Source organism: Parasteatoda tepidariorum, chromosome 3, assembly GCF_043381705.1.
Source record: "Parasteatoda tepidariorum isolate YZ-2023 chromosome 3, CAS_Ptep_4.0, whole genome shotgun sequence".
Classification (NCBI taxonomy): Eukaryota; Metazoa; Arthropoda; class Arachnida; order Araneae; family Theridiidae; genus Parasteatoda; species Parasteatoda tepidariorum.
Window position 1 is genome coordinate 81,025,531 of NC_092206.1, and position 20,632 is coordinate 81,046,162.

The following is a 20,632-nucleotide window of genomic DNA, read 5'->3' on the forward strand; positions in this document are numbered from 1 at the left end:
TTCTATTAGTTGCCTAATTAAAATTAATTAAATTACCTAAAATAAAGTGTTACGTTGTTAAAATAGGTCATGCATTTCTTAGCTGGATTCTAAATGTTAGCGGTATTTTTGTCTGAGGTATATCCGTCCGTTTTCGTTCGTATTTCAGGGGTCGTTATAGAGCGTCAACTGATCAACTGTTTGAATAGGAAGAAAACGAGTAAAAATCAGTATTTGCTATTGCAACAGTGTTTAGCAGATGAAGTAAGCTGGTTTAAAAATAAAAGTTTCTCATACAAGCTCTTTTTTTTTAAATCTTTTTGTGTTGACTTTCAAGTTTCATTTCTTCAGTTGTCAATGAAAAAAAATCTAAACTAAACAAATAAAACTAAACCTTCTCCCTTTTACGCCTATAAACTTAATAAAAAATTGCTTGCGCAAATGTGAACATACTTACTCACCCATTAACGCAGGTGACTTGACCTTCTTTTCGTGTTGATTGTAAAATAAAGGTTAGGAACAAAAATTATTTTATTATTGATCATGAAGAACTCAGAATAGTGATAACTGAAAATTCTCTTTGCCTTTTTCCCAATTACAAACTTATGTCGAAACAAGAAATAAAGAAGTCGTTGGCATCTGAAAATGTTCTGAAAAATGTAGTTGGGCTTAGTAATTATTTCACAATGTTTATCTCCCTTTTTTCTCAAAAGGCAAATAAAGATCGAAATCCAATAGAGTGTGTGTTCGTAGTAGAAAATATACTTTTTTAAACTGTAATACGTAAACTGAAAGGAAAATTTTCAAACGGAAAACTTTACCGTAAAATCGATCTTAAAATGGCAAGAAAAGGAAATTTTGTTTTATTTTTGCGTTTACTCTAGTTTCATTTTTGCCTTTAAAAAATAGACAAGTATGAAAGTTTCGTAAAAAGAAACTTTGCCGAAACAAGATCTATTTACAAATCTATGGTTACTGATTCGTATAATATGGGCCTAAACTTTGAGGTCTCAACCTGATGAATTTGCAAATAGAAATAGTTATGGGAAAGCTGTTAAGAGTTTTACAGAATTTGATTTGAGCCTAATATTAATATCTCGAACTAACACCCTCCCAGGAAATGAGCTTTGATCTCTGAGGAAGAGAGATTTCACTTAGGGGGGGGGGAGGCAAAAGTGTCAAGACATATTCGTTGCTATCTGAAGAAATTTTTTTTTCTTTTCTTTTTTTGTCGTGTCTATGACATAGCCCAATCAAATGTTTCCATGAGTCTTGATTACTGCTTCTGCGATTTGCTTGATGTTATCGTCATAAAGGTCTGTCAATGACGGCAATACTCCTATTTCTCTCAGATTAGCACTCATTGCTGGGCACTCAAAGATGTGGCATGGTGTCAGCTACGTATCTGGGCAGGAGAATTGATATGTTTCTTATCTAACATTTTATGAGCATGAAAATGACACCCAAGTCGATATATCTAATCGTTAACTAGTTATTTAAGTTTCTTTTATATAGAGACAGTACAAATTCTGCCTCATTCATATTTATGCGTCTGACATTGCTACGCAGGCAAGTGAGGTATTGATTCCAATATATTTTTTAAGAAATGGATAGGAATACTTCAGTTCATTAATAGTTTCAAAGTTATAAATGTTTTTAGTCGGTATAAATTTTATTCCTACATGTTATTCCGGTGAAATAGCCGCCTTAAACAACAAACCCTTCTCAAATGAAGCTTCTGAATAGGAGATAACTGGTATTGATTATAACACGTTCCAGACAATCTTCATTGTCACCTTCAAGAAGTAAATCAGTTTTATCTAAATTATAGACTATTAAACTTTGAAGTGCGTGAGTTTAAACTTATCCTGTATAACTCCAGACTTATATTTGAACTTTTATCTGTAAATACAAGCGACAAGTGTAGAAGTAGGTCTTTTATTGAAATAAAATAACATAAACATCACTTATGAGAGGCGCGGTGACATAAATTTTTGTATTTCCAATCCATAACCACTCTTTTCTTCGAAGTGGGTGAGGCATTCAACCAATACGCTTTTGTAATTCAATAATACTGCAATGTTCTCGTTTATTTTGTTAAATAAAATGAAATAATTTCATTGATATAACAATTTTATGCTCGATAATATATTAAGTGGAAGTCGAAATCCTGATGCCTCTGTCTAATTTGTATCCTCAATCCTTTATATGGACGAAGAACGAGTTCATTTATAAGATGGACTTGGTCTCTTGCATCTAAAGATCTCACTTTGAATCTTCTCAGTATGGTAGAAAGAATGGTTTTCTCTTCCATAAGAGCAAATTTTTGACCTAAATGGAAAACAAATATTGTATAATTGTGTCTAATATAAGATAAGATTACTATAAGATAAGATTACTATAAGATAAGATTTCTATAAGATAAGATTACTAAGAAGAATTACTATTAGAAATAATTTTGCTTATTGACACTAGAAAGTCTGAAATACCTATACTGCCCGAAAGCAGTCAAAATTACTGGATTGGGAAAGAATAGCTAATGTGCAAGGAAATTTGTTTAAAATTAATTTTTAATATTTTTTGCATTATTTACAGTTACATAACAAGCTATTAGTAAATATTAACAATAAAAAAATTATCTGTTGTACAAAAAGTCACAAAATTCCAAGGAATTGTATCATTGCTTTTCTAATTGAAATTAAAAAGCAGTCAAAATGACTTCTTTAGGCAATTTAGTGTCAAATTGCTTTAATTACAGCGTCCTCTTTTGTTAACGACAAAATTTTGACCAAATAAAAACGGACATTCTCCATAATTATAACTGAGTAACATAACTACTGAAAAACAAAAATGGTGTACGTTCAGTATTTCTTTAGTCTTATTACTAATTGTGGTAAAGTTTTGATCTAAATGAAAATTATTATGACTGCTTAGATATGAAAATTTATTTAAAAAATATCAAATAACCAATTCCGTTAATATGTGTCTCTTATTCTTTAAAAAGTTTGACCTAAGCAAAAAGCAAACATTACATAATAATATTCAGTATAACTGATTTTCATAGCAATGAAAGTGGTGCATTTTATCAATTCCCATTTGTGACAAACTTTAATCTCAACAGAAAACAGATTATGACTATATTTTGTACCATTTTAAAGAAAAAATGTCAGATAATAAATAATAAAAATATCATATAATTTTTATTGCAATTTAAGAAAATTGTGAAACTTATGAAAATTTAATAAAAATACATCAAATGACTAACTTTTTTTAAATGACTCTTCTTAAGGTAGGCATTTGTATAAAACAAAAAAAAAGATTTTATCTAAATCTGATTAGATTTCATTAGCTTAGAGTAAAATGTCAACTATCATACTTTATTGTACTGAATTAATTTTTTAATGTCATATTCATTCAATGTATAGTATTCAATGTATTTAGGCCAATATTTTAACCTAAATGAAAAAGAATCATAATATAACTATGACTAAGGTATGGACAGACATTATAGCATCAACATATAGACATTAAACATTACATAATTTGTAAAGTATCAACTCTTCAAATCTATTTTGAACATAAAATAGAGTTGATAGAGAAAACGTATAATAAGATTACCCGTTTTACCCATACAATGCGCCCCGCAGTGGACTGAACGTTAAGACACGGTTCCCAGCAGATCACCGAAGTCAGCCATCACTGGCTGCGGTCAGTGTGCTGGTGGGAGACCACTTGGATCAGTCTGCGTTGGGACCGAGGGTGTGCGGTATTGACCCTCGTTAAAGTGTTCTATCGTAAAGTACTCGACTTTGAGTGTAAGTCGTCGGGCTACTGAAGCGGGGGTGCCATACCCTCTGTAGAGGATCAAAATTGTGATGACGTGTCTTCGGATCATCCTCAGGGATGTTTCCTAGACTGCCGCCAATAGCCCATTGNGAACAGACCTCGACTTTGCGTGTAAGTCGTCAGGCTACCGAAGCGGGGGTGCCATACCCTCTGTAGAGGATCAAAATTGTGATGACGTGTCTTCGTGCCTCAGGGATGTTTCCTAGACTGCCACCAATAGCCCATTGTGCAGCTTTAGTGCGACGTAAATAAACTACAACTACAACAACAACCTATACATTGCTGATACAAATTTTAATGCTTTAAAAATATCTAAAGTTGGATAAAGATTTTTGCATTTATACTTTAATTTATCAGGCTAACATTACATTATACCATCATGTTTGGTTTCAATTTAGTAATAGTTGGAGTGAAATCCAGCAAATGCTTAAGTTTTGCTGATGGGGATGTTTAATTGTCATATATTTTTCTTAACTTTTTAACACCATGAATGTGTCTCGAGTTCTAATTATTGAAGAATAGCAAGATTAAAAAGTTGTACTTCGTGTACTTGTAAAATAAAAATTTCGTTAATGTACTAGGAGGTTACACTTCATGTTCACTATGCTGAACAAGCCCTGTAATTCCTTCTCATTCATCATTGAAAATCAAGGAGAAAAAACAGCTTATGTCCATTTTTTTAAGCATTACGGCTGATTTATCTTCAGATGCATTTTGAGGGTTACTAAATTTTTGAAAATCAATGACATGGCAGTAAAATCGGAATGAATAGAATCGGAATCAGAACAATGGAAAATAAATTCGGTACCACCCGTGAGTTATTGTGCAGTGAAGATGAACTGCACTCGAAGACAACAATTCCTGTCCGTGCACAAATTCGGTTTTTCTCAGAATCAGCGTATATGGACCTAAGCCTTTCCTCCTTCTTGATCTTAGAAAAAAATGTTTCTTAAAAGTCGATAAAAAATATCATTTTGTTCATGTATAATTGTTATAATTTTATGTAAGTATATTTAATTAATATATTAATCGTAATGAAATGAAAGGATAGGTGGATTTGAAAAATAGCCAACACTACAAGAAAGAAGATTTTAAACTTAGAAGCATAAAATGTGCGACACAATCAGTAGAAGATCATAAAATAAAAAAATTATTCTATTTTAATAGAAAAATAAATTACTAACCAATGCAGTTTCGTGGTCCGGCAGAAAATGGCACGTATGCAAACGGGTGCCTCCCAGTAATATTTTCAGAAGAAAACCTCTCCGGATCAAACTTCTCTGGATTTGGGAAATATTCTGAATCTCTATGCAATATATAAGCATTCACCAAGCAAGTTGAACCTTTCGGTATAATGAAACCGTCTAAATTTACAGGAAAATGGAACGTTAATTATTCCACAAGGATCAGCACATACATTATATCATGAACGAAGAAAAAGTAGATTAAAAATTTCCTACGTAGTATACTGTAAAAAAAAGTAGATGAAAAGTCTTTACAGAGGCAATCACACAATTTAAAATTTTAATTCGTTGCTTAGCTGCTAAACATTGCTCGGCTATTAAAATATAGTATATTACCCACCCCACAACTTATGAATACACTTAGTTTCTAATAGCTGGGTACATACTGTAATCCAGTGAGCTAATATGTCACTCTCATGGCCGACGGAACGGGGGTTCGAGTCCCTGTGTTGACACCACAATGTTTCTTCTATTTCTTCAACACATGACGAATTTCCTATATCCTGCTCTCCCCAATCGGGCATTCATTGTTATTAAAATACGAATCTCTTATTCACGCGATGATGACAGCACTTAAGAGATTCTTAATACAATAAAGTCTAGCTTTTCTCATTTCTTGCGATAGATGGCACCACCAGAAATTTAATTGAGCCTCATTCCACAGTTTATTTGAAAAAGAAATCAACTATAATTTAACACAAATGTCCATTACCTAACAGAAAAAGTTTTAAGTAACCTAATTCCAATGCTCAGTTAAATTTTTTTTACAGTTTAGAAACCATGCTAAATGTAGACTACCAAATAGTTATGTATTCACGGTTTTTTAACCATACTAATTTCAAAACTGAAACAGTAAAAAATGTTCCTAACCATGAACGTTAAGGGTAATTGAATGTACAGACAGCTACCGGTAATTTTACCGCAATTTTAGAATGAAAATTCAAACAGTGTAGGATTTTGCTTAGCCAATAAAGTGTATCATATATGCTTAGCAACGAAAACTTAGTTCATTAATTGGCTATTAAAATTTACTATATATGCTTAGCTATTAAAATTTAATTCACTTCCACTTTTAGGACGCACATCATGTTAATGGACGGCAATAACCAAGGACTTTTAAAATCTAAGAATATGCATACCAAAACTTACGATACATAATTAAACGTGCTAAATGAAAAGTACATTTATATCACTTACTGCAATCTAGATCTTCTGTCACTTCTCGCCCATAAGCGGGTACTGATGGATATAGCCTTAAAGCTTCCTGAAATGAAAAAAATTTAAAAATTTAGAGTTTTAACTTTAATATTCTCAAAATAAAAAATAAATAAAAAATTTTTGAATATAAAAATAATAACGAAAATGGTCTTTTAAAATTTTGAAACTTTTGCAATTCATAGCAAAAATTAATTAGTTAAAAAGTTAAAAAGCATAAATTAATAGTTAAAAAGCACAAATTTTATGTTTCTTCTAAAGAATGATAAAAGCGAGTCCTGTGCTTTAATGTAAAATCCAATATTATACCTTAATAACGCATTCCAAATATTTCATATTTTTCAGATCCTCGTCAGTGGGGTCCCGATCTTCTTCTCCAAAAATCATATCCAATTCATTGTGGAGTTTTTCCTGAATCCAAGGGTGGAGTCCAATTAAATATAGTGTCCAATTCATGCTCATAGACGTGGTGTCATGGCCCTAAAAAGAATAAATAATCCAAGGATATCATTGAGTGGTTCCTGTAATCCATGATTCATTTATTCGTGCATTTTTAACTTGATGCTTAGAAAGGTTTTATGACCTTAATGGTGGTTCTTAGCAAAAACTAAAATTTTAAAAATGTTACTCTCACAAATGGAATTGTGAAGGTGAACTTATTCTTCTGAATGAGAAAATGAAACGATAAACATCATTCAATCTTTATTATTATTTTGAAATTAAAATAAATGGATTAAGCATTTAATTGTCAGCTATTGCTGGTTAATTGTCTTGTAATACCAGCTTTCATAAAGGGAGCACTCTTACGTAACATAGATAAAGCCACAGTTTGTTAAGGTAAAAATCTACAGACATATATTTTGTAATGAATGCATTGTAATATCAGTTTCCATATTTTTCGCATCTTGCATTAGTAAACAGCTGACAAAAAAATACTCGTTATAATTTTTTTGTCGGATTTTCACACACTTAATTGATGATCCAAATTGTTCAGGGACCAAACCTACCTTAAATATCCTTATTAATTAATGAAGCTTCAGGTTTTGAAATCGGGTACAAAAAAAATCACCTTTTTTTGTGATGAACACGAATTTTTGTCTATCACAGCAGGAAAAGAAAGAAATTTCATCTAGAAAAATTTAGGAAATTTTATTTCCACACAAGGATTTCAGCACAAAAAGGCAATATTTTTTATCTTTTCCTTTTTTAAAATATATTTCTGAAAATGGCTCAATTAATATTTTTTTTTTTACACAAAAGTCAAATTTCATTTATCCAATGATAAGGTACTGCCAAAAATCTTTTATTTTTTAAGCAAAACAAACTTAAAAGCTTAAATATAAAAAGCTTGACAAGATTCAAAAATTGTTACATCGTGTGGAAAATACCTAATTTAAAATGTTGAAAAACAAATTTGCATAAATCCATAAAGTAGATCCTTAAATAATTGAATTCTCCTGTTTACAAAAAAAAAAACTTAAAACAAATCTGTGATTTGAAATAAATTAAACATTTGTATAAAATCACCTCAAATGTAAAAGTATCTACTTCTTCTCTAATTTCATCTTCAGTTATTGAATCATTGTCAATGAGCTCATCCAGCAAAAGATCCAACAGCGCTCTTTTTTTCCTCTTATACTGTATGTCATCATCGGCACAGTTTATATTCAAAGGACTATTCGAATTTTTTAATCTGATTTTTTTATGCTTTTTTTCGGCAATCATCTGAAAAAAAGATATTAAAAATATATAAAATCAAAAAGTAAAGCAAGCCAGTACACCAATCACCTTCATTTCCACAGACAAGCTCGTACATATCGAACTGAAGCTGAATGGGCTTCAAGCCGCCACCGAGGATGGAACCCTGGTTCTGATGATGATTAATGATCAACTAAGGCGAATTCAAAATCCTGTCATTACAGTAGAAATTGTTTATTTTAAGAGCCATAACAACGGTAATAGAAACTCTCCAATATGGCAGCGGGTTCTGCAGATCATTACAACATCTGCAGATTATTTTTCCCTTCGGTTTTCTTTTTATAAAGCAAAAAATTATATGAATGGAAATGGCTGAGATTCCTTTAATAAAATGACTAAGATGTTTAATCCTCAAACTTGTTTCTAGTAAAAATTAAGAAGCTGAATCTAGGGAACACAACGAAGAATAAACAAACTTTAAGATTTTTCATCTGTTACTTAATTACAGGTTAAACTTCATAGGGATTTTTCTTTTTCTGCATCATCATATATAATTCAAGTGAAATTTAAACAAAAAGTCTTGGGTATAGTTTTTAAAGACCTTATATTTGAAAATTTTGCTATATATTGGATTAAGCTAAATTTATACAATAAATAATCTCCGTTTGACTGCATTAAAGTTGCAGATAAATTCGAATTTATGAAAATAGTGCTACAGATTCATTACATGAATTTTGCTATCAGAAAAAATAAGGTTTGGTTGCAGAATGTAATGTTTAATTACATTTTGGGCAACAATTTTTTAAAGGGAGTTTAAGACACCTCAATCAATATGGATATTTTTAAAAATCTTGACAATTTCATAGAGTCAACTCCATTTATTAACGATATAACGAATATTGGAATATTCTGTTTATTAAAATAAAATTTAGGGGAACCAAATCAACTTGTAAGAATAATGTCTCCATTCAAAGTAGTACTTTTACTTTATTTCACCACTTAGTAACATAGTTAACCAGAACAAAACTTATTTATATTCGGCTGATTGAATAACATGTCTTTTTGTAAAATGACGACCGCTGTTTCGGCCGGTTTAGATTCCGGGTTTTTCTAATCGAATGAATTTTTTGAAAATCAGATAATTGGGGAAACTGCATTCTAGAGAAAACTCAAATGTTTAAAGTAACCATCGATATAAACTTGTAAAAAAATTAACAAATGAAGACAAAATTTGTGAAGAATCTAACTTATTTACTTACTCATGCATTATGACGTCTTCTACCTAAACTCAACATTAAAATTTATGCTCTTGATAATGAAAAAAGAAATATTATTAACATTACTATTTTTGTAAGCAGCCCTAAGTAAAAATCCTGGAATAACATTCATTATAATCTTTGCAAAACAAAACCAATTTTTACAAATTTTTATACAAATCTTAAATTGCACATCAACTTATCTCAATCATTAGCAGGGGCTGAGCATTACTGAGAAAAAAGTAGAATAAAACTATCAGAATGTGGTAAAATGTACTATGTTTTTTGGGTCTATTGGAACACCAAAAAGATCGATAACTCTGTCAAAGCACTTTGGTAGTGATTTTGATAAATATAAATATAAAATATTGTTTTATGTGAAATAAAATTTCGTAAAAGTGGTAAAATGTATTAACTTTACCGTGATATCTTAGAGCATGGCATAAAAAACATTTATTCGGTTCAATTTACTTTTCAATTTGTATTTGTTTATAAAGTGTGTGGTAAAAGGAATTACAATTTTGAAAAACAGAATTTCCGGTAAATCGTTACCAAAAATTACTCTATGTATATTTTAAATACCATATATTTTGGTTTTGTTACTAAAATTATGCTTCCTTTATCAGAAATGTCATAACCATAATAATTTTAACTGTAATTTTAACCCAATTTTTCTCTTCGTTCCCTTATTATTACAATTTAAAATAGAAAAATATGCCTCCTTAAATCATTTATATAAATTCAAAAACTTTTTTACTTACTTGATTAGTAAATTCATGCAAAATGCTTTTATTCTTAGCAAATTTTTTACCAAATGGTAAAATAGAAAACAAAGAATCAAACCAGAGCCATGGACTACGCATTCTTTCAAATACTGCACCAGTTAGCCTATATTTAGAATTATTTCATAAAACATTTTTTGAAAACTCTTTGAATCATGTAATTATAAAATTTAAGTTGTTTGAAATATTAAAAATATATACAAGAAAGATGTCTCAAGTGTGACTCTACAAAAAATTTTCTGTTGTAAATACCTTAATTAAAGATAATGCATAAGTGTTTGTTGTATTTTGACTTATCAATCAATAACTGTCAATTAAGTAAAATTAATTCGATAACAACAATCAAATAAACAAGGAGTTATTATAATAAAATATACTTTTCACTATAAAATATGCTTATAACTATGCTTTTGCTATACGAACGTTGCCAAATTCTTGAAAACACATTTTTGGCTTCAAAGTTATTATGAAAAATTAATATTGAGGACTTGCCATGAAACATTATACATTAATATTAAATCCGAGATGACAGCAAATAATTAATCCCTCAATCAACAAAAATTTTGTCACATATTAAAATTTAATTTATCAAAATCCCTAAGCTATGAACTGATTTTTTGTAACCAATATGATGAAAAAAAAATTGTTCTTGCAATAAACTATACATTTAATGTTGACAGCATTTATGTACCAAAAATAATCATGATTTTCTAATAATATTTGAATCACTGCTAAGAGAACACTAGATTGCTATTGGATCCAAAATATGGATTAAATAATAATATTTATAATATTGCTCTATAAATATGGATAATACGAAGTGTTTTTGTAATAATTTTTTCTAAATATGATTTTATAATATACTTGTTAAATCTGGAGAAATTTGTAGTTTTACAATGATAATTTAAAGCACGGAATAAAAACTATTTATTCGGCAAAATTTACTTTTCAGATTTACATTTTTTATTAAATGTGGGGTTATAAGAACTGCAACTTTTAAAGACTGAATTTCTGGTAAACTATTTCTATATGAATGGAAAAATTACCGAATGAATGGTTTAAATACTGTAAATTTTGGTTTTATTAAAAAAATTAAGATTTTTTTTTACCACAATAGTCATTACTATATAGTACGGTAATTTTATCAAAACTTTTTCCTTCGTGTATGAAATCATTGAAATCAGAAGTATTGATTTCTTCTTCTAAGTTTTTAAGAGATTTTAAGGAAGCATTTAAAGGAAAAAAGCTTATCTAAGAATTTTAAAGCATAAAAAATATTCTTCTCAATAAAAAGCATCGATGATAATATTTCTGAATAACTACTTAAAATACGAGAACAATTACATAAAAATTTCATATAAATCATCTAGCAATCTCATGGCCTCTTCCTCTCGGCTTGTTTTTTTCATAAAATCATAAAATAATTATAAACTATTTCCTTACCCATGCACAGCCTGCGAATAAGGATGACTTGGCTGTGTTTGGCTGTTCAACTCCTTTCCCAATATTGATTCTAAAAGAAATTTAGTAAAAAATAAAGTGGTTGAAAATAATAATAATGTTATTAAATCTGAGAAATCACAGAAATTAAACAATGAAATTGTTAAATCTGAGAAACTTAAAAGAGAAACAAATAATAAACTGTAAACAATTGAATCTGAAAAGTTTAAAAAATTAAATAAAGAGACAACGTAATCCGGGAAAAGTAACAAATTTTAAGATTGTGATAAAAAAAAAATGCAGTTTATAATATTAACTTAATTCATAAAAAAATGCTATTAAACCCTTTCCTGTGACTCTTTAACTCAGTTTCGGCAATGCAAATGTGCTAATTGTGGAATGCCCGATCTGAGTTCGGGCAAGAAAAAATTCGGGGAAGCTCGAACTCAGTACATCCAACATATGCGATTTACCCTGGTGTAAGAAATTACAGATTATTTTGTCGATTATCTCTAGAACTACTGGATCGATTTTAATGAAATTCGATAAGTACATACATATTTTGTTCCTAATAAATTTAGAGAATGCGAAATTTTGTTCCTAGAAGGTTTAGTCATTGCGAAAGATTATTTTCACGCCGAATTCTGCACACTTGAGATAATTTTCATATTAAATTACCTTCATTCGGCAAGTGATAACTTTATATTTCTTCTTAAAATGAATTGCAATCGAAGTTCCAAAATGTGAAAAGCTTTTGACAAAACAAGCTTGTCTTATTTCCTTAAAGCTCTCTCAGATTCTTCTTCCAAGGGTGATTCAACTTTCCAGTGTTATAATTTATAGATTTTTCAGCATTAGAAAGTAATCTCACGATTTAAACATGGAGTTAAGTATCCTGCATCTTTCATTTAAAGAGGATTAATCACTGATTTCAGAAGAAGTATACACAATATCTGCAAATGTAAAAACATTTAAAAATTCCCAACAAAAATTTAGTGTTCTTAAATGTTTCTTCTTGATTTTCGTTACGTTTAAGACATCTGCCCATAAAATACTTATATTATTATTATTATTATTATTTTATTATTGTTTTTATTATTGCTTTTATTATTGTTTGTATTATTGTTTTTATATTTGCCATTATTATTTGCTATTATTATTAGGAAAATACTTCTCACGCCCAATTTAAAAATTATTTTTAAATTATTCAACAAAAAACTTTAATATATTTTCAATTCAAGATGACAATTTTAGAAATATTGTGTAGATATATTTTTCTACTATACATTTTTTTCCCTTACGCAACAAAATAAGCAATTATTAAATGTCAAAAAATGTGATATTCTCGATCAAAGCCACTTTCATACTAAAGCACTGCTCTTTTAAAGATAAAAACCACGAATTTTTTTTGGCAACTATTGCTATATTTATATATTTTCATTGTTTTTAGTTGTAATTATTGCTATAAAATCCATTTTAATGTAGCTATATTATTCAATACATTGATGGCTTTCTTACTTGTTTTTATATATTATTATTGAAAGGTTTTAGCTATTATATCTGATTTTTATAATGAATCACGATAAATAATTTTTTTTCCAAATCAAAAAATCGCTTTATTAATGAGAAGAAAAAATGCAAGGGCAAAAAAAATAGTTTTAAGAAATTTTTTAAAAAAAACTGGTGCTTAAAGGAAATAATTGAAATTTTAGCAACACATAATAAAATTTAGACTATCCCTTTTAGTAGAAAGTAAATCTGAATTTTCTAACATTTTAACATTTGGAAACAATTTAATTTGTACTAGATAACGGCATTTTTTAAATTCTTACGAAAAACAATGTTGTATTACTGTTGAGTACGAGTATTTACAGTTTTTTTTCTATAAACTTCGTGAACCTTACAAAGATTTAATTCGTATTCGATTTAATTCGGATTTAATTTAAATAATGATTTTTACGTACCGCATATTACGTCCAGACTGCATAGGGTAATGAAAGGTACAATGTCTATAAAATCATCATGGGTATGTTTATCTAGAATATCAGCCAAGATTTTCGATTGTTTGTTGAAGATTGGTTGAAAGTCCTTTAAAATACTGAAGTGAAAAGCTGGTGTCAGCTGTTTTCTTCGGTGCCTCCATTTTTCTCCGTGGCTATAAAAAATTATGCAAGTTAGAGTTTGATGAATAATCTTATGTAAAAAAAAATGCACTAATACAGTAAAATACAAATTTCCGCATGGTGATAAGTGGGAAGTTTTGTATATAGTATTTGAAGAGTACCCTAGTATTTAGTCAATTATTTCATTTTTTTAAACAAAAAATCTAAACACAAGGAGAAATATATATGATTTATTACAGAGGGAAAGGGTCTAAAATATGATAATTTAAAAACGATGGTTGAAAATACCTTTACTTCTGGCTAAATCTGATTTGAAGTTGAAAATGATAACTATAACACACTGAATTATTTAGTCATGATCTTAAATATCTAATTCCTCTAAATGCCTTCTTTGATGTAATAACGAGAACGGTGTTCTAACATGAAACTCGCAACTAATTACACTGAACCAATAAGTTCTTTGTAACTATGTGATTATTAATTGAAAGGCATACAAGTTTTGCTATCCATCACTTTTCCATTTTTTAATTTAAAAAAAGTCTAAGATATCTGTATAAACTACATAACATTGGAAAAAAGGTCTAAAATATTATCATTCACTGATTTTAGAAGCGACTTGTGTTTATAAAAAAAATTTGAATCTGGCTAAAAATTAATGGTATTCTAAATCGTTAGTTCATGCTCTGCAATCTATTATTCCTTTTCATTCCTTTCTTGAAGTTACAAACCCACCGGAAATTAATTATCAGTCAAATTTGCAGTTGTGGCTCAAAATATTCTGATGAAAAGCTCTCATCAATACGAAGTCAAAAAATTGATTGCTTCTAAGATACGAAGCCTGTATCATGAAAAGCAGTTCTCCATTATATCGTTATCCAATATCTTTCACATTAATCAATGCTCCCAACATTTACATTAATCAATGTGCACAATGTAAATTACAATATATTAAATTTTCATCTGATTTGATGAAGAATTAATTTTCATAATATTTGTGCCGGATGTTTAATTCAACCGGATCTTCGTTTGAGTCAAACCATAGTATGATGATAGAGAGATTTAAAAATCTAACTAAGGAAAAAATTAAGGTCCTCCTACCACGATCAAAATACGTGGCGTGTAGGCCTCAGTGTGGCTCATACTTAGCTATACGATTTTATTCATTTTTTTTTTAATTTTGTCCTCGTTAGCTTTAAGATACATGTTTGCCTGCTTGCAATATGAGAACGATAATCCATCAACAACAACAGCAACAAAATAATAAATAAAATAGATTTAATGTTGAGTCATAATGTTAGTAATTTGAGTATTAATATAAAGCAAAGCTGTTGCAACCATAGTACAATGTTACAGTATTGTGTGACCAACTACAATAAGGATTAATTTGTATGATAAAATCATGCAGTTTGGCAATGCATTAAGCTTGCAATTTGTTGCAACCTTAATAAAATGGCTCTAAGTGATCAAAAAGTTTTAACTGTGTGAAAGTCACAAAAATATTAATTTCAAAATGCAATATTAATTTCAAATATTTATATTTGTATTTTAAATTTAATTGAGGAAGTCTGCATGAGAAAAATTTTACCTCGTTAACAAACCAAATCCAAGCCATGGATGCAAGAAATCATAGAACCAGGCTTTCTTTATCTCTGTACTGTGATTCAAAATGCCCTGAATAATAGGGGATTTATAAATAATTTCGAATAACAATGAATTTTCATAATACATTTCTAATTGCTAAATTGCACAACATATGAGAATATTATGCATAAAAAGTAGCGAGTATCATTAGGAACTAATCTGAAACTAGGTCGACAAACTCGTATCCATTTGAATTCATTGATTTTGGATTAGTCCCGAATAACTACATTTTGGACTTAGATATCTGAAGCTGTAACTGTAACAATCCTTTCGCATCCTCCCGAACTATCTTACTACCTAACTATCAAACTTTCTCGTATTGGTTATTACGTGTTTGCCTTACATACAAATGATTCGCCTCGCATAATTTCGTTCATCCTGCCTAACTATAAATAAATTTGAACATACTTAGCTAGATATATTTTATTTTAATCTGTTTTTATCTTATATCTTCGATATTTTAAAGATCAAACAGAATTTATCCACATATAGATGAAAAAAATGTATAGGTTGTTGTTTCTAATATCACTTGCCAATATCAGCAGGTCTACTTGGTGAAACTCAGCGAATTTGAGGTACAGGGTGCTTTTCTTGTTTTTCACCTGTACCTTACCTTACCTGTATTAGTATCAGTTTGCAACTGATATAAAAAAATGAAAAGTTAGCCCGTACTCATCTCTAAGAACAAGTACAAAATGGTCATATTTAAAAAAAAAAAAATATGTGGAAAAACGAATAAAATTTTCTGTAAAACTTCACATTAGTTTAAATAAGAACCTCGTACAATTTTTATTCTTAAAGGTCCCATAGGCAAAACTTCATTTTAATCAGCATAATAAGAATAAAATGAAACAATATTTTCTGATCTTTCTTTTACTTTTTTTTTTTTTAGGATCTGATACCGAAACATTTCTTAAATGCGGAAAATATTCAAGTGTTATAAGACATATTAGTTTAAATGTAACTCACCTCCACTAAATCTGCTTTAAACACGGTAATAAATGGATAGTAAAATTGCCATGCGTGAGTTATACCTTCTTTTAGAAACAAAGTGTTGTAACCATGCATTCCAAGGAAATCATCTATTTAATAAAATTTAAATTCTCAGCTTAAAAAGTTTGTAAATAATGCACAATTTTAGTAATAAGTGATAATTAATTTTAGTACACTCTAAGAAATTACAGCGAAAAAAAACCGGCCCTCAGGCTTAAAACTGATAAGATTAAAAAAACTGTGTACACGAAACTATAAGGTTTTGTAATCATTTACAACTAGCAAATTTTCAAAACCATGAAAGTAAAGCATACATTATAGCTCTTTGTGTGCTGCACTATTTATGCGTGAATGTTAGTTTCGAAATCTAATAGTTCAGGGTCACCAATTGCAGAGTGCAAGACACATGTATATCTTCGTAAATTTTTGGAAGAGTAGAAGTATTGTGGTGTCAACGCTGGGTTTCGAACCCCTGTTCAATTGGTTATATGATTCGCCAATTAGCCTTCTTAACTAAAGGATGTACACAACTGCAGGGAACAAAATGACTTCACACGGTGGGTCTAGCCGTGTCTAGCTGGCGTGAATAGAATTCTAGATGTTCAACCGTATTAGGTAAAAATAATCCATAAATGTTTTTTCTCTCACTTCACAGTTTCAATATCTACCTTTTTACGATTATTTAATATTTTTGTTTGAATAATTGCTATTTAATAATTTTTAGCTAGAACAGTGAGCAGGGGTCGATCCAGAATTTTTTCCTGGGGGGAGTCATAGACTCAGATCCCCCCCCACACACAATAAATTTTTTTTGTAAAAAAAAAAATTTTAACATTTTTTTTGAAGAAAAAAAGAGACTGGAGTTTTTAATGCTAGCCTTCCCATTTATTTTTTTCATAATGAACAATAGAACAATACATAAATAATTCAAGTATTAATAATTCAAGCATGGTGCCAGATTTTAGTTACGAGTTTCGCAAGTGTCCCATCTTCATCTTTATACAGTCTTTGGTTAAACCTGTTGAAGCGCGCTGAGAGCGCTTCAACATTATTAATGTTTACAATGAAACTATGACGAATTTCGTTTTTATCTTATGGATTCTTGAAACAGTGAAGAGCATAATTAGATGGGGGAAAAAATCGATTTTTCCGATTTACCTAGGTGTATATGCCCTCTTAAATAATTTTTAAAATATTTTGTTTCCTTTGTAAACTATTAAAAAAAGTTATTATGTTTATTTATTTTTTCAACTTGGGGGGAGGTCATGACCCCTATGACCACACACACCCCCACCCCTGGATCCGCCACTGTAAGTGCGTCGTTCATAGAAAAAAATGACTTAACTCCATATTTTTGAAGCATGTATTTTTTTTAAAAAATTTTATTGTATTTATTCATATCACCCATTTTAAAAGTAACGGAGGTCTATTAAAAAAGCACTGGGAAAAAATATATGATAAAACTTTTTTTTTTCTGACATTAATTTGCGAAGAGATTATTATTTAAAATCCGTTTTCAAAAATATAATTCAATTTTGCGATGAACGACTCATAAAAAGTTTTTGAGCACTGTAAATGGATTTTTAGTTATAGTATATATAATTAATCTCTCAGTAAACAAAATTAATCTTATAATATACACAATTAATCTTATAGTATACATAATTACTCTTATTGTATACATAATTAATCTTATGGCATGCATTAATAATCTTATGGTAACCGTATATAATCTCATAGTATACATAACTAATCTTATGGTAAACAAAAATAATTTTACAGTATATATAATTAATCTTTATTTAATTTTAGTAAACGATGCAATGTTTAAACTTGAATTTGCTTTTTTTTCACCAAGTTTTCCCATAAAAACAACAATTTAACAAGAGCTAAATAATAATGTATTTAAAGAGTTTCATTAGATAACAAAGTCGAGAAAAGTAAAGTGTTCGTTAAAAAGTGTAAACAAGTTTATTTTTTGGAGCTCTAATAACAGCAAGTACAGAGGATAAATTTGTTGCTTGTATTTTAATAAATATTCATTAATAAATTAATATGCAATATATTTAGTTTTGAAAAACAATTTTTTATCATTATTCAATTATTATTGAATTGTAAGGAAGCGTTAGATATTTGTAACAAAAAAAATGTTTTAATATTTAAGTGTACAGTGCGCAAAATAAAAAAATATATTACCCTGAATAACTTTTGATCTAATGATCGAATCTTCACGTTCTAGAACCCATTCTTAATGATTTAAGGAAGTGACCTCAAATAATCTAATTAATTAATGCAGACGATATTTAAAGTTGTGAAATCGGACACAAAAACATAATTTCTCTGAATAAACATATCATTTTTTTGATGGATTTGGATTTCTTATCCCCAAAATATCGGGGGTATCCGCAATTTCGACACTATGGTGCCCATAGTTTGTAAGGAGAGTGGTCCAAAGTTTGAACTTTGAGTTGTTAATTTTATTTTTTGCTTATATTGATTGCTAGATCTCGAGAATATCATTTAAGCGAATCCATATTTTTTTAAACTAATTGAAAAAATTTGCACACAATTATAAAATTCATTTATCCAAAGATACTTCTATGCAAAATATCAGTTTTAGTAAATATTTATTATTTTTTATTCTTATTTTTAATAATAATCAAAAAAAATTTGAATCGCAAGGTATACACTTTTTTTTACACCATTGAAAAGGAATGTAGTTTTAAATGGCAGAAAAGCAAAATTTTAACGAAATCGGTCAAACAGTTCCTATGACGTTGATTTCAAAAAAAGCAGTATTTTAAAATTTTTATTTCTCTTTAAAATTTGATTCAATTAATTTCGTCCAAATTTATATGATGCCATTTTAAATTACATCCTTAAAATGATGTAAAAAAATTTATACCTTACAATTCAAAATTTTTCCGCCATTGTAATATTAAATATTAAATAAAAGGAAAAAAGAAATAGTTTACTAAAAGTAATAGTTTGCTTTCAATTATCTTTATAGTTATGAGCAAAAAATTTTCAATTCGCTTAAAAATTTCTCGAGATATGGAGAAATACGTAAAAAAAATAATAATTTTAAATTTAGGGATCCGAATTTTGGACCGAATCGGGGACCATATTTTCCATATTCCATGTACTTCCTATATTTTGTGGGTCACAAATCCAAATGAGTCGGAAAAAAGGTCGTTTAGAAAAAAGCATATAAACGTAGTTTTACTTACAAACATGAATTGGCAGGGGCAGTCTTCGTAGCATTAACCTTATCCTTGCATCCAAATGTCCAAGAAGATTGTAAGATCTCAGTTTGAGACCGGGAAGTTTATTTACAGCATCTACGGAATTACGTTTTAGAAATTTTTTCACTAATACTGATACTAAAAAGACTAAAAATATGACTTGCAGCGCATACTGTAAAAACAAAGCGCTTATAAATGTCATTAGCCCGACGGCAAGGGGACTGTAACCGAAGCTGTCTCGAAGGGAAGAATTATTTGTTCAGGAGTACACAGCTCTCGTTTCGTGACTCACGCATCACGATCCATCTACGTTTCTTCATTTTCCATATGGATTTAAGTAGTTTGAATGCTGTTCTAAAGAGATTGCTTCATTCATTAAATTTCAAGCTCTGCTAGAAAGGGAATCTTCATTTCAACGGAAATATAATTGTTATATAATAGTTATAAAATAATATTTATTTAATTATAGAGTCCCGATTATCCGAGTTAATGTGAATCAAGGCTAACTCGGATAACCGAAAACTCGGTTAAAACGATGAGTATATAAAAGGAAGAAAAAATAAGAGTAGGTTTAAATGTAATACATGTAACAAATACAAAATTTATGCGAGTACACCACATAATATTCATATTATAGTTAAAAAGCTTACTTAAAAACACTTAAAGAGCATACTCTACTAGAATCAAAGTGTTTTTACGTAAAAAAAATAATAAATCGTTTTTTGTTTTACGTTACTTTGACGCTTTTCTACAGTCAATGTTTCCACATTTTTGTAGGGATAACTAGAGTGCCTTCAGTGAAGGCACTCTAGGGATAACAGGAAGGCTGGTGTCGCTTCTTCTTGTTGTTCTATAATCTATATATTCAACAGCACTTTCTATAACTTTTAGTCCATCTGTACGAGAGATTTGTATATGTTGATTTTGATTTTTATCTTCTCTGTCTTTATCATCTCGCTAGATTCATTTTCCTTATTGACGATATTAAAGATCATTTAATATCGTCAATAAGGAAATCTCGTGTTGATCGTCGATAATCTCGTGTTGATACAATGAAAAAGATAAGGGATTGATAATGTTGGATTTCGTTTCCTTGAGAGTTTGGAAGATAAATTTCAGAATTTTTTTCGGAGGTAGTTTTAAAAATAAAAAATAAACTGGAACAAAAAA

General features: G+C 29.2%; 1 protein-coding gene across 2 annotated transcripts; it reads right to left on the reverse strand.

Annotated features, from left to right (window-relative positions):
• Positions 1 to 1,875: 1,875 nt before the first annotated feature.
• On the reverse strand, positions 1,876 to 19,694 carry LOC107446851 (cytochrome P450 4V2). 2 transcript variants are annotated; one of them, XM_016061623.4, is made up of 11 exons: positions 19,448 to 19,694; positions 16,194 to 16,306; positions 15,169 to 15,254; positions 13,425 to 13,615; positions 11,464 to 11,533; positions 10,000 to 10,126; positions 7,812 to 8,009; positions 6,594 to 6,764; positions 6,267 to 6,333; positions 5,010 to 5,189; positions 1,876 to 2,310 (listed from the first exon to the last, which is right to left on the reverse strand). In XM_016061623.4, exons 1-11 carry the CDS (start codon positions 19,662 to 19,664, stop codon positions 2,114 to 2,116), a joined length of 1,617 nt encoding a protein of 538 aa, XP_015917109.3. In that variant the 5' UTR covers positions 19,665 to 19,694; the 3' UTR covers positions 1,876 to 2,113. The 2 variants fall into 2 exon arrangements, with proteins under 2 accessions (XP_015917109.3, XP_042897915.1); XM_043041981.2 differs by lacking the exon at positions 16,194 to 16,306 and having other exon boundaries at positions 19,448 to 19,566.
• Between the last annotated feature and the right edge of the window lie 938 nt (positions 19,695 to 20,632).

Excerpts from the sequence above, each read along its gene's own strand:
- LOC107446851 (XM_016061623.4), bottom strand. The coding sequence starts at position 19,664 with ATGACATTTATAAGCGCTTTGTTTTTACAGTATGCGCTGCAAGTCATA. Across the intron at positions 16,307-19,447 it reads GCCCCTGCCAATTCATGTTT|ATGATTTCCTTGGAATGCAT; the intron begins GTAAGTAAAACT and ends TTTATTAAATAG. Across the intron at positions 5,190-6,266 it reads GACAGAAGATCTAGATTGCA|ACGGTTTCATTATACCGAAA; the intron begins GTAAGTGATATA and ends CTGTAAATTTAG.